This window comes from Apodemus sylvaticus, chromosome 15, assembly GCF_947179515.1.
Source record: "Apodemus sylvaticus chromosome 15, mApoSyl1.1, whole genome shotgun sequence".
NCBI classification, from domain to species: domain Eukaryota; kingdom Metazoa; phylum Chordata; class Mammalia; order Rodentia; family Muridae; genus Apodemus; species Apodemus sylvaticus.
In genome coordinates this window covers 75,807,001-75,821,785 of record NC_067486.1, presented here as the reverse complement: position 1 = coordinate 75,821,785, position 14,785 = coordinate 75,807,001, and the positions used below count along the sequence as shown (strand labels likewise).

The 14,785-nt window shown below is 40.9% G+C and overlaps 1 protein-coding gene across 6 annotated transcripts in view; it reads left to right on the top strand.

The window, feature by feature from the left end:
• The window catches only part of Lpp (LIM domain containing preferred translocation partner in lipoma), a 596,469-nt gene extending 587,419 nt beyond the window's left edge, over positions 1-9,050 (top strand). For all 6 annotated transcript variants that reach the window (XM_052159121.1, XM_052159118.1, XM_052159120.1 and 3 more), the window contains 2 exons: positions 552-672; positions 3,458-9,050. In XM_052159121.1, coding sequence (XP_052015081.1) covers positions 552-672; positions 3,458-3,586 — 250 coding nt within the window. In that variant the 3' untranslated portion in view covers positions 3,587-9,050. The remainder of the gene's footprint in view (positions 1-551; positions 673-3,457) is intronic.
• The last annotated feature ends 5,735 nt before the right edge of the window (positions 9,051-14,785 follow it).

The window sequence follows — 14,785 nt, the reverse complement described above, 5'->3', positions numbered from 1 at the left end:
TATCTTTTAACAATTGTCTTCAGTTCTTAGGTGTGTCCATTCCAAATCACGTGCAACTTCACACCTTCACCAAGGATATATATGCCAATGTGTGTTTGAGGGTTCCTGTGGCCGAGAATTCAAGACACATTTTAACAAAAGAACCTGTAGAGCTTTCCAATGTTAGGATAGTTGTCTATGTCAGGGTGAAGGCATATCAATAGAAGCAAATCAGAGGGCAGTCAGTGCCATCTGTCCAGGCAGGCCCTTGTTCCCTGTGTTCAGCTAGGTCATGTCGGTGGAATTGTCCTATGCACAGGATTGCTGTGTCCTACATACTGCCTGCTAATGAGTTCCTTCATGTTCTCTAGACAAAGCAGGCCACATCCTCCTCCTTGTCAGAGAGTACAACCCACCATCTGTAGAGGCCTTTACTGCCTCAGTCTCTTCCGGTCAAGGTCACACAGGAAACACAGCCCAGGTGTCAGCCTCTGAGTCTCTCTGTTTCCTTCTGTATCCCGCTCGGTCCTCATCTGTACTTGACATCTCAGCAGAATTTTTTCTATTTACAGGAAATTTGCCCCGCGCTGTTCTGTGTGCAAGGAACCTATCATGCCGGCCCCAGGTCAGGAGGAGACCGTCCGCATTGTGGCTCTGGACCGTGATTTCCATGTGCACTGCTACCGCTGTGAGGTCTGTGGCATCCCCAAGTCAGAGCAGTCATAAAACCTGAAGACCTTGGTACCTAGCAAGGACCTTCATGCTCACAGTTTTCAGCTCTGACACAGGCAGTTAATACACTGACATTACTCAGCTTACCCCACTCTTCATAGCCAAGCCCCTCTCTCTGTACATTTTAAATGCTTCAAATTCTTATTCCTTCACATATGACTATGAGACCTAAACGGACCAAATTATATGTCACAGAACATTGTAAACAATTAAGCTAGAGGAAAGGCTGTTTTGATGATGGTGGTGATGGTGACAGGGAAGCCTCTTTAACTTAGGATTTCATTTACTATTTCTATGGAAAGAGAGGCCATTATCACCCAGTGAGAAGGAGGGGAAAAAAACATTTATTTTAGAGATACAGGAGCTTCTCATTTAAAATCATGGAAACTTGTGAATATAGTAGTTAGTTCCCAAGGATCATTTGAGAGACCATTACTGTTAAGAGCTGTAGAAGAATCAGCCACGAGGTGCTGTGAGAATCCACAAAGCATACCCATGACCAGTGTAAACTGAGAAGAGCCACTTGGTTGACACTGGACACGCAGCCATGGATATGCTGATAGTCCAGAGCAGAGGTTTCCCTCGTCACTTTTCAAAGGATGCTACCTTAAGACTATGGTTTTGAAATAGTTAACCACCTTCCTGTTACCTGGGCTCTCTCGCTCCAGTTTTCTTTCTCCTTCCTAGCTCTTGGGGATGCAGCACTTGTCAGGCCTATCCCCTGTCTGTATGCAATAAAGGCTTTCTTAGCCCCGTGCCCTTTAGTCCAACTGGAAGATGCCCAAGGATGCAGGCTGGCAAGGCTCGGAAGGCCCCAGAGAGCTGGTCCGCTCCACTCACTGCCTTGCCTATAACTGACCATCTGTTTTATCTACTTTGCCTTGTTTCTCCCTAAAACTCAGGTTGTATGCCCCTCTCCAATCTTAAACAATACCAAACCATTTTTATGCAAGGTTTATAACCAGGGAAGTAAAGGGAACATCAGTGTTCAGCTGTCCTTGTCCCAGAATTCCAGTGATGAGGCCCCAGGGGTGTAGGCATCTTTTAGAGGTCATTTTACAGGCGACATTAAGGCTCCAAGAAGGGCCCCCACAGTCCCTTACAGACTCCATTACATACATACAGCCTTTGACTTGTGTTTTTGCATCCAGTGTGCGATACAAATTAGATTTGCTACTAATTGCTGAGAAACTTCCAGAAACATAAACCATAGAATGGGAAGAGCCTAAAATGGAACACAGCAAGCCACGTTCTAGCCCTGCCTGCCACCCTGAGAAACAGGAAGCAGACGACTTCACTCTCCATTCTTGTCTTCTCCTGTAGAGCCTCCCAGTGTTAAAATGCTACACATCTAGGCTTCCACTATTATATTCCACTAGGTCACTATTAGCCCTCCCCCAGGGCCCAAATGACTGTTGACAGCAACTCATTAAAGGCTTGAAATTGGGCAGTCAAGCTTGAAACAGCTTGATCAGGAAGTATTTGCCACACAAGTGCAGAGATCTAAGTCTGGATCTTGAGAACCACGTGTAAAAAAAAAAAAAAAAAAAAAGCGTGTACCAGGAACACCAGCAATTGTGGAGGGAGGGAGAAGAAGATCTGTTGGGCCGTTACAGATCCCAGAGCTAATTAGCTACTCACTCCAGCTGAACTGAAGTGACCCCTAGATTCATAGAAAGACCCCATTCTAAAAAAGTAACAAGGAGATGACAGGGAAGGACACCAGACATTGTCAAATTCTGGCCCATATATATATATATATATATATATATATATATATATAGAGAGAGAGAGAGAGAGAGAGAGAGAGAGAACGTAAAACTGTCTCATTCTATGAATCATGTTATTTAGAATATTTTTGTGGCTTGGTTCCATTACTCACTTCCTGAAGACATCTCAAAGTGTCATATATCACTCATTCTTTTGGCAAAGCCAAGCTGCCTGTGGATCATAACTGTGTCTGCTGTGGCACTTTGGGTCAGCCTTGTTTATACCCAGAGTTTATTATTTGTCAGCTGTAGGCCTGGCTTCATTCATCTCTTTGCCACACTCAGAGAGCAGAGGGCAGCTCTGCAGCAGCCATGGCCTGTGACAGCTTCTGTTACCGTGAGCAGGACACACAGAGCTAAATGTGGCTCTGTTTATTTTCCAAGCGAACTCCCGTTTCTCCTGAAGGCAAGGGCTGGCTTCCAGTGCTGCCTAATGCATTACGAATGGGCACTCACAGATGCCAGCAACAGTGCCTTCCTTCACACGTATGTGACTCCTTGCAGCTTGCACACTCAAATCCATTATCTGCCTTGACCATCCCAAAAGCTCACTAGGTCAGAATATGCCTGAGTTATTTTCAGAATGGTATTCAGTCTTGTGTGCAGCCTTCACAGACAGTGCCAAACCTCCCAGTGGTCCCTAGGGAGCTTGTCTCCAGGTCTCCCATCATTCCTCTTCACCATGCTATCCCCTTTAGGAAAGTGCTACCATCGGTCCTGCCTCTTGTAATTTTGTGACCTTGCTACTATTGCAGTAAATATGCAAAAGCCACTGGTAGCCTTTCTACATGACAGAAATCATTACATTTAAATAGCTATAAACTTCTATTCTTATACCTGCTGTGTCTTACATCTGCTGTGTCATGTGCTACGTGTTGGGGTACAGTGTCCCCTTACGGAAGCCTCATGAGAGGCTCAGGAAGCTGAGTTTCTGCTTGTGCCTGTGTTCACTTACATCACTGTCCTCATCTCCCTAGGACTGCGGTGGGCTTCTGTCTGAAGGAGACAACCAAGGCTGCTACCCCTTGGATGGACACATCCTCTGTAAGACCTGCAACTCAGCCCGCATCAGGGTCCTGACGGCCAAGGCAAGCACTGACCTGTAGAGTCAGTGACCAGCTCAGCTGCTGAGCACATGCCACCAAGAAGAACACAACCCAAGGAAAAGATAAGAGAAGAAATAGAAAAATAGAGGCAAAGCTTAACCGCTGGGATAGTCTCTGTTCTTCATCTGCTGTTAACCTTTTCTGTAGAAGCACACAGATGATACGATTTGTCTATGTTCTTACCAAATACACATTTCACATTTAATCATGTAGGGCCGTGGCGAGCCTTTGTTCCACGGACTTCCACATTTTTGCACAGATTATACTCCGTCCCATTCACTTCTGCATTCCTGGGACTTTTAATCCTCATGTCTGTCTCACTTCTCATGTGGTTGAATAGATTTAGTGTGGTATTTGCTGTCACATGATTTCTCCTGGGTAAATGTGCCAGCCTGCAGGTGCCTTAAGTCTTGTTCTGTCTGATGCTTTCCCTCTGGCTGTGGCTACAAAAGTCAGCCATTCTTTTACCAGGTGTTGAAAAGGTAAAGTTTCCCATTACCCTACACCCTCATGGCTCCTGATAAAATAATGGTGTGTGTGTGGGGGGGGGGGGTGGTATTTTTCTATGTTAAGCTATAAAGAATTTATTTGAAAAAGTTAACAGGAGCCCCACTTTAGTCTACAACTATCCAAATTCAGCAGTCAAGGCTCATTTGAAATCATTGATTGGCCAATATCTAAAATGTGGGGAAAGAAAACCAAGTTTCACCACTGTGCTAAAAAGAGAGATTTCTAGGTGTATTTGGAAGGCCCGTTGAATTTCCACAATCCCACCCTGAGAGTTACCTTACCACAATCTCGGGACATAAGACCATCAGACTTGATTTTGATACATTTCCAAATCAATCTGTCCAACTATTCATCTTAGAAGTACTGTGAAACTTCCCCTAATATATAATCATGGTTATTACAATTAATATTTATCTTCAGAAAGATAAGTATTAAAATGATTCAAATTTTTATCTTTCTTTCACTTTATAGTGACCCAAACCTAAATCCCTTTTGCCTGAAAAATGCAAATTGGGACACATAAAATGAAGTTATGTAATCATGTTTCATCTTCTTTAAAAAAGAAAAAAAAAAGCTGGGGAAGATTGTGAGACCAGAGTTTATTATTCTTACAATCCTTCTGCAGCTCAAGTACATACTGCTGGAGACATTTTCCTATCATCAGTGTGACATTTACACCACACTTTCAAAGACAATCGCTGCAAACCAAATTGTCTTTCTGAGGTAAAAATATGCAGAATGCCTGCCTGGAATCTTTATGCAAATTCTTATTAGCCAGTGAAACTTGCCAACTGGAGGCAATTCTCTTTGTTAAGAGGAGACACCTCCCTTAGCAATCGCAGCTGGCCATATTGTAAACTCAGTGCTCAGTATCTCAGAATGAGATCTCCCAAAGCTTTCTTTAAATCTTCTACAGATATATACCTTTAAATTATGGAATACCTTAAATATACAGAGGGGTATAAATAATAATATAGCAATCCCTCTATAGCTAACACCCAGTTCTAGAAGTATAGTCACTTTAAATTCCACAAATATCTTTTTATTTCTTTTATGTAGTACTGGGAGTTGAACTAGGGCCTCATGGGCCCAGCATGCACCCTGCCACCCCGGCATCCCCAGACTTTCTGCATTTTTTTTTTAAATCTTCATGACATGATGATTTTCTAGTCTGACAGTTTTAATTTTAACATTTAGAGCAAAAAAAAAAAAAACCTGTTTAATTACTTGTGCATGTTTAAAATTGCAAGCCATGCCTCAGGAATTCCATAAAGTTTATTTTACTTGAATAGAAGATATCATAAAAGTGATTAAAAGAAGCCCTTAGGCCGTTGTCATGCAGCCCCTCTGGGTCAGTCTGCAGCTGCCTGACTTTCTCCATCAGGCAGCTTGTGCGTTAGAATCCCCAAGGCTCAGCCTTTCAGGGCCTTTCCCTCGCCACCTCATCTCACCTTGCTTCTCTCATCTTGAGATTCATGGAGGGGAGCTGGTGGCTCTCAGGATTCAGTGGTCACTCTAGCTCTGATTCCCTGTGCTGCAAATCAAAGGCTAGGCTGAGCTGGTGACCTGGAGGAACGCTGACAGACAATCAAGGTGGATACAGGCTTGAACTGGTTAAAATGTTCACCACGAAATATTTCAGGAAATGTCTTTAAGCCAAAAGTAGAGTAAGGGGCAGGAATAATGTCTAGAAATGCAGTAATATTGCTATAAATTCAGACAGCAGAGGAAAAGTTTATGTAATATTTATACTATAGAGCAATAACATCTTCCTTGTTTGTTACATGTAACTACTTATGTAACCAGATGTTTACATGCGAGATTTATAGGAAAATGCTGCCCCAATTTCTTCCCTGAGGTTTTGCAGGCAGAGCTCTCTTGCTCATAGCCCACCCAGTGCCTTCCTGTTGAGTAACCTCAGAGGATCTTTACCAAAGACTTTTTAAAAGTAAATTTCTTTTTAATATAGACTTATACTTTTATAATAATGAATGTGCACATACACATATACAGAAATATTTAGATTTAGATGTTTTCCTTCACAAGGTCTAATAAGTATAAAGGATCCTACCACATTATTCTCCAATTCCTTTAATATATAATTTACATTGCTTTCTTGTTTTCTTCTACTAAGCATTTGATTTAAACAATACTAAGTTCTCTACTCTTTGCTCTTTTATATACATAAAATTTTGCCTACTGTAGAGTTATAAAGATTATTACCTTAATGATTATATGCATTGCCTTTTGATATATTGCCTTACTTATCATTTAAACACATAAATAGAAAAAATATAATGTCTGTAACAGAAAACTTATAAAATTATACCTGAATTGTTTAAATATCAAGAGCACAACATTTGGTTATTCTATATAAAATGAAATACATAAGAAAGGAAAAAAAACCCACTATCATGGGCTCTGCAGACAGCATTCAAAATAATTCTCTTTCTATTTCTGTAGTGGTGGGGATGGATCTCTGAGCCTTGCATAAAATAGACAAGTGCTCTACCACAGCTAAACCTCCCATCCAGAATAAGACTTCATAACTGTTTGGGTTCCCATCTCAGACTGGCTCAATATGGAGTCTGATTGGCAAACAATATTGCCTTTAGAACTCAAAAATACATCCTCACAAGTAGTCCTAGCTCACGGCCTCAGTGTTAGTGAAATGCTGCCATCTCTGCAGCTCAAAGATGTGGGTGTTTTTTCCTGTTACCGGCATATTGTTATCCCTGTAGGAACAACTTCTGATCAGAATTACTACCCATGTTATATGCTGATTAAGGACATGAACTTAAAAACACTAAAACTTCTGCAACCATGTTTATGTTGGACTAAAAAAGCGTGGAACTTAATAACCATAAACAGCTCTTTTGTATTTGGGCCAGGGGAAGGGGAGACTGCTCTATGAGGCTGCAGCAGAGCGTTAGTAGGCAGGATTCTGAAAACACAACTGCCAAGCATCTTCCTAGTTACTACAAATCCTATTAATGTGAACCAGTCAGGAATAACAGTGTTATTTCTATTTGATGCGGTTTGGGCTTCTCTTGTCAGATCTGTGTCGGTTGCCCCCTGATCCTTCCATTCTCAAGTTTTGAAGGGTGTCGGGGAAATTATGGCAGCTGCTAGGGAGATCCGAGAAACACTGATGTAACCTCCCAGCCTCTCACCATCCCTCTTGGCTTGGAAAGGCTTTTTTTTTCATATACATTTCTAGAAATATTGCCATTCTACCTTAGCATTTCACATTTGTAGATTAAACAAGTGATTGTCCATCTGTTGCCTACAGCTACAGTACATGTGTGTTATGAATGAAATATGACAGCATGTTCCATACCCCCGCTTCAGCCATCTGTAGAAAACCAGCAACCGAAAAAGATACCTCTGCAAAATGTGCCTCGAGTCCATGTCCTGGGACGGCTCTTTCATAAGAGACAATCAAAAGCAATCCACAATTGTGCCTTATTTTTAAATAATCTGTTTACACTACTATGACTATTGCTCAGTAGAAATACTACACCCCCAATCTCAAATATATGTGAGAGAGCGTGAGAGAGAGAGGGGGAGAGGGAGAGGGAGAGGAGAACATGAGAGCACACTTCCATTTTCACGGACCAGTTTGGAAGGACCTCATGACTCTAACGTACTCGAGCAGGCTCACGGTCAAGGTGACATGTCGGCTGTTACTAGTCCTATGGCTTTGGTTTTCCCCTGGTTTTAATGGGATACTAAAGGCAGAGACTTGTGCCTGCTGTACCCCTTCTGCACGCACATCTTTACATTATCTTATTTGTTTGACTTAGTAATGAGCAACCTTGATTTCTGAGCTAGTTATCATTGTGGTACAACCTTCACTATTTCAGGACAAGTGACGTCATTGGCTGGTAATTGGACTGAAGCTGCTGGTGATGCTGGAGGTTGCTGAGCATTGCTTTGTTTCTGACCTTTTTAAATGGACCTGGCCAAAGCTACTGTGATCTAATGCAACTATTTCGCCCCTCCCTTCCTCCCTCGCTTTCTCCTCTTCTCTCCTTCCCCACCTCCCTTTAACCTCTCTCTCCACTGTGCTAACTAATGCTGCCCTATTTGACGTTCTCATAAGTTTAGTTAGGATATGACAGCATTATGATCTCATTAAAGGAGAATGGCTACCAGAACAGATACTTATCAGCCAGAATGCCTGCTTGACGGGGACATACTCTAGCTTGTGCTTATTCCTAGAGGGAGGTATAGTCCTTCAGGTGTATTTTAATGAATCTGTATCAAGGATCTAGCTGATGGGGTATTGCTTTAAATTTATCTGTATATTTATCACCTATATATGAAAAGTGATCTTTCTAAGGCTAGGCTAGGATTCTGTTTTTAACTCAAAGTTACTTTCACCACAATATACTTAATATTTTTTAGTAAGAGAACATCATTCTGTGACACGGCAATGAGCTTGACAATTTTCTTTGTGGCAACGAGGAACTATATTCTTCCCCCATCTTAAACCTTGCAGCACTTAACTCTTGGTCCATATTAAATGAAAATAATTGACTCAGTACTTGTAAGAGGTAGTTTCAGCACTAGGATTTTTTTTTTGTAGAGCATACATTATTTTGTAGGCATGTTTCCCCTAAGTACAAAAGAGAGACACTAATTTACTTTTCTGTTTTAATTTTTTCTCCCTTATGCAAAGTTTTTTTAGGCAATATTTTAGTTAGCCACCATGCATGTAACTGATTGTTGAGATCTTTGTAAAGGACATATTTTTTATCCATCTTACTGGGGAAAAAAATGCTCAAGTCTTTGTTCTTTGCTTCTGATTGGTATTTGATTTATAGCAGGATCTAAACAGGATGATAAGTATCTCTATCTTCTAGCATTAATAAATTAGCATACTACAAATACTCAAATTATTTTGTAATACTTAGAATCAATGGCTAAGTTAAGTCTTCCAAGATACCCATCCACTAAGGGGCAAGAAACAGCTTCATTCATCTGAGTGATTGTCATCTACTGTGCTCCCACAGGAAATTGTTAAATAGCTATGAATGTACTCCATGAACTTATCTTTGAACATAACTTCTAAATTCAGTTTTCAGTCCTAGACACAGAATGCTCTATTAGGAATGCAGATGTCACCGTGTCACCTTGTGCTCAAGCCAAGTACTAGGGGATCTTGTTGAGCACATACTTGGGTGCTGCACCTGGGTATACAGTACTGTGGTCCTTATAAAGATCTGCATTCTCTATTGCTTTCATGACTGATAGCCATAACATTTATTACTGAATATGATGGCCAGTATGGAATATGCTCAAGGCAATCCAGGCTAGCTGGGGAACTCCATAAAACCTTCTGAATTCCAGACTCTTCACCTTTGTGGGTTTGATACCACCGATACTTCAGCTTGTCATTTATTGACATCTTCTAATTCTGGTGACATTACCTCCCAGTTTCCTAAATATTTTCTAATTCTCTTTGCATCTAGTCTGTGACCCAGCTATAGCTGTCTGTCAGAGTAGGTAAAAATACTTAGCTTCAGGTTGAAAGGAAAAAGAATGAGAATCCTTCTAGGGCAACTGATGACCTCCATTGAATGGGATTCCCTCCTAATGATAGAGCTAGGTAAAGATGGGTCAGCCAATCTATAAACATAACCCTCTTTATCTTCTGGGCTGTTGTTTGTAAATATGTTCCACTGCTGGTTTTGATGCCAATAGAATGGAAATCATCATGAAGAGAGGAAGGGAGCTAAGACATAATCCATTTACAAAAGTTCTGCTCTCTGCCTCATAAAGTCTCTTTCTCTTTAGCACTGTCTTCTCAAGAATAACACTTGTCTTATTTCCATGATGGATATAGAAAAAGATTCTTGACACTTAGGAAGTTCTGCATCATTATTAGTCTTTGGTTTTAAACTCATCCATTTATTACTAATATTTGTGTCTAAAGCAGGCAGCTTCTCTCTGTGATCAATTTATACTCTCCTTAAGAGAGCCAAGCCTAAGAGAAACCCTGTCTCAAATAAAAAAAAAAAAAGAGGAGTTTATGATTTCAATTTTGTCCACTCAGTTCCTTAGTTCATTCTTTTAGTGGCCATTGTTGAATCTGAGACTCAGGCTGACTGCAGTAAGGTCAAATAGTCAGTTCATTCTTCTTCCTAGAAATGAGTATGGCATGTAAAAGACATCTTCACAGAGGCCTCTGTGGGAGTTTAGGGAGGACACCTGAACTGACTTACTCCTGGCTGCATTGGGAAGTCATAGTTAAGGCCCACCTGGCAGCATAGGCTTGTGTCTGCAAAGATGCTTGGGCCATGGTGCATGGATTCGGGAGTCTTAACAGCAGAGAAATCTTTCATATATTCAGGCTCAGTGAGAGGGGAAAGGCACCAAAGAAAACTGACTGTTGATCTCCTCTCATCACCAGTACAGTTGGAGGAGGGGTGGCTGGTCAGACACAACAAACCCATACAGTATAGATAGGAAATAGCCCCTGTGGTCTTTGTTGTGACAAATGCATTTTTATTGGACCACACCACATCCTGTTCTCTTGTAGAAAATGCGCTGGATTTTGAACCCTTAAAAATGAACAAGTGGGCTCCCTACTTTTTTCCTCTCCTAGGAACATAGGCCTTCCGGCCTTACTTGGTCTTCCAGTTCTGTCAGGACTCCTTGCTGCACAGTGAAGTTTGCTTAAACAGGGCCTGTGTCAAGGAACTCATCAGCCTGTGAGGAAGTCCTGTTGTTTCAGCCACCTTGGTCATTAAAAACAGTCTTTGGCTCTATGTTCTCCTGGATTCTCAAAATTAACGTACAAAACATAACAAAATCCTGGCCATCCCTTGTATTTTCTTCCACTGTATTTATTTTGTTTTTGAATGATGTATTGCTTTTTTAAAACAACTTCTATTTCTAGCTGAGGAGTAACAAATGTTTCAAATTTAAACATCCACTTAAAAAAATCAAGAAGATTTCTGACAATCAGATATTGGAATTTGTATAAGTTTTGTTGGTATATTTCTATCCAGAAAACAAAATGTTCTGGCAGTCTCATATAGCTTCCTGCCCTCCCTTAGCAACTGTCCCGTGAACAATTTGTTTCACTTATTGGATCCACTGATAATAACCTTAAAAATGTTGGGAAACATCACTATGAAATCTCCAGCTTCTACAAGGAGAAAGTCAAAAACAGAATACAGCAGTACTCCTGAAAACTCATTGCTTCTGATCAATTCTTCAGTACAAAAAATGGTACTGTTCTTAAGGAAAGGGATATGGTGATGCTGTGTTTATGTAAAAAAATGTATATATTCTCTCGCTGTTGCCCAGAGTTACAGTTTAGCTAGCAACCATTAGCCGTTGGAAGAACAGGGTTTGTGTCTCTCATACACCAGCTTTGAATTTGAGAGCCCTATAGCCAAAGGCTGCTATCTGCCCCTGGGTAGGTAGCACCCATGGGTGGATTTCTGAGAGAGTTTTCAAGCTGCTTTCACACATAGAAGAGCCCTGGGAGGATGGTTATTAATAGCCTGTCCTAGAAGCGAAGGCTGAGGTTCAGAATCATTAAGTGTCTTGCCAAAAGCAATATAGCTGGTGAGTGTGAGATGTGCGTATTTACCCAGCCCTTGTCACACAAGGCCCTGTTAGAAAAATATCCATGGAAACCCACAACTATTTGGTTATCAGTGGCAGGTGTATATGTATATCACATCGCCTGCAAATCATAAGATTGCACATGTCTGTGTCATCTTGTGAGAAGCCACCGGTCTTTGTGATCACCTCTGTGATGACTCCCATGGGGCAGAGGCCACTGAGAACAGACAACTGTGCAGAAGCCCATTGTAGCAAATTTCCCCAGAGAGTGTTGGTTTACATTAACTGGAAACCTCTCTGGAACTCTCTGGTTCATATATCAATTGAGACTATATTATTTCAAATATGGTAGTGTGCAAAGGTTACCTGAGTTTCAGGAAAGCCCTCCCTCCCATGGACAATGATGTACATCCCACAGAGGCAGAAGCTGCTATAGGTTAAAAGAAAACATTCTCTCCATCAGTTCACCTCTGTGTAGACCCTACCGAGAGTGTGCCGAGGCAACCAGGAACTCCTGACCCAGGCCTTGAAATGTCTAAACAAGTGCTATTGGATGAGCAGACCTTCTGAAATTTATCTTTCATCGTTGGATAGGAGATGATTTTCATTCTGTTGTACCTATGTGATTGTACCCTCATCACAAGGAGTATGGCACTGTATTCTTAACAACAACAAAATCTCTATTTGGAGGACCCTGGGTACATTCTAGAAGTCAGACAACATTGCAGCTCAACAAATGAACACTCCTCTTAGAGCTGACTGCCTCAAGAAGATATGCCTTCCAGGTGCAGTCTTGGCTTTCATTTTTCTATCTTCTGGTTGTTTGCTACAAGTTGAAAATCTGTTGACTAAGAAAATATTCTTTGTCCACATTAAATCTGCACTCCATTTAGAAACCCTTTCAGATGCCCTAGTTTGTAAGTTAGGCATTTGTCTTCCCTAGAGTCTCTCCTCCATCAGACGAAGATCAATACTCATTTGTCCCTACTTAGATTTGTAAGGTGCAAGTGAGATACCAAATGGCCTTTCATCTTTTTCCAGTCTTCACACAAGGGAAATATTATACCAGATATTGGAGAGAACCAGAAAGTTGGCAACATTGACTTGAGCACTCACAATCACAAGCTGGAAAGGTGTCTTACTTATCAGAGAGGTTTGATGGATTTTATGGTGGGTAAAATGGAAAGCATTTCGTCTGGCACAGGTGGGGTAGCCCAGTCAAGCTACAGATTAATTAGGCTTTTGATGTCGCCTCATAACCTAAGAAGAGACTTCCTTCTGTAGAGCTGTCCCATCTCATTAGACAAAAGGACAATAAAGAGCTGAATGTGTAAGGGTACTGGTTCCTGAAAACTTTGTGGTATTGTTCAGATACCACATGAATCAACCCTGACTTTCCTTCATGTAATATATATATATATATATATATATATATATATATATATATATATATATATATATATATATATATGGATTTTTTATTTTTGAACCCTATATATTATAGTTTCAGAGATGATTTGGAGAAAACACAGTTGTATTGTCATTGAGAAACACACACACACCACAGACACACATGGATCTTTATCAAGAAAGCTGATTCTCTGAAAAAGAAATCTTATTTTAAAACACTTTAGCTCTTCAGACCAGAAAATTAATAATTCCTAGTCCTGACCTATTTTCATAGCTTCCAAAAAGGAAAAGGAAAAGCTACTTAAATTTTGTGTGGACCTATCTCTTAATTGTGTCAAAGCAATTTGATGCAGGAGTAGAAAGGGAGGTGTTTATGTCTCTTGTTTGATTCCTTCTGTTTCTGCAGGGAAAGCTGTAAAGAAAAAGGACCCAACATTCTTTGGGGTTGTGTCGCCATTTTCTATACCATCTGCTTTGCTTCATAGTGGTGTGTAGTAGTAATTCATAGTTGCTTTCATAAATCCACATCCTCCATCACAATGGAGTAAATATATTAGGTCTGAATATCTTTGCTCAACAAATTATTTAGCTCCATTTCCCAGTCAGGAAATACAAAGCAGGGAGAGCTGACCTTCATTTATACACCCTCCTTCAAGCCCTTTCTGCTTTATTTCTTAGAGGAGACTTGTGTAAAAGAGAAACAACCTAGTTCCTCCTCATCTTAAGGATAGCCATAGTGCTCACTTAGTAATTACAGGAATAGAATAGCTTGTTTTGGCCAGGTCATGTTATCTCTCTGTGTTTCATTCCTTCAAACACAGACTGAGAGGGAAAGGAGTTTCATAATTTAAATACCATCAGTGGGAATGGCCTCATTTTGCCTAAGATGGGAGCAAATCTACTTGGATAGTATGTGCATTGTAGTAACCCTTTTTGAGTTCTGCTTGGTTACTAAAAGAGTGTCAGATGCATCAGCCTATGGGATTACACTACCAAAAGCCATAGTGCCACAGACTTCAGTTGCTCATTGTCAAACTGAATTAACCTGGACACTCATTCTCCTTCGACTGAGAAGCCCAAACTGACGTGTGTCCTAGATGAATGGAGACTCCAGACACTGATCTGATTAAAAAAAAGAAAGAAAAGAAAAGGTTTGACAGGGAAGCAGTAGCAAAATCATTTCTCAGTGATTGTCCTTTACCCATTTGTGCACTTGGGACTCCTGAGAAGCAAACTCCCCAAGACCTCTTTCCTCATGAATGAAGGGTAGAAGAGCTCCCCTCTAAGCATTGTAATCATGTCTTCACTCCTTTCCAGAAAACATGTCAAGAAGAAAATAGAATTATTTGTGACACATGACTGTCTGGCTCTTGTCTTAAGAATGCCGTGTGGAATTTTGTGCCTTACGCAAAACCTGAAACTTAGAAGCCAAGTTTGTGCAGCTGCAGGGAGCGAGAGCTCTGTGAGTGCTCTGCGTAGTGCCTCAGCCTGGGTTTTGCATTGCCTTGTCTGAATCTGTGCCTTTATCATTACTTAACAGATTTGGGGCTTTTCTTTCTTTACTGCTAAGCATGGGAATGTGTGTGATTATGAGATGAACTTTCTAAATAGTAAGCCTGTGTCACGAAGTAGACCTGACACAAAGGCACAGAGCCCAGGGAAAGTAATCTTTCCTGAGCCATTCACACAGGCCCT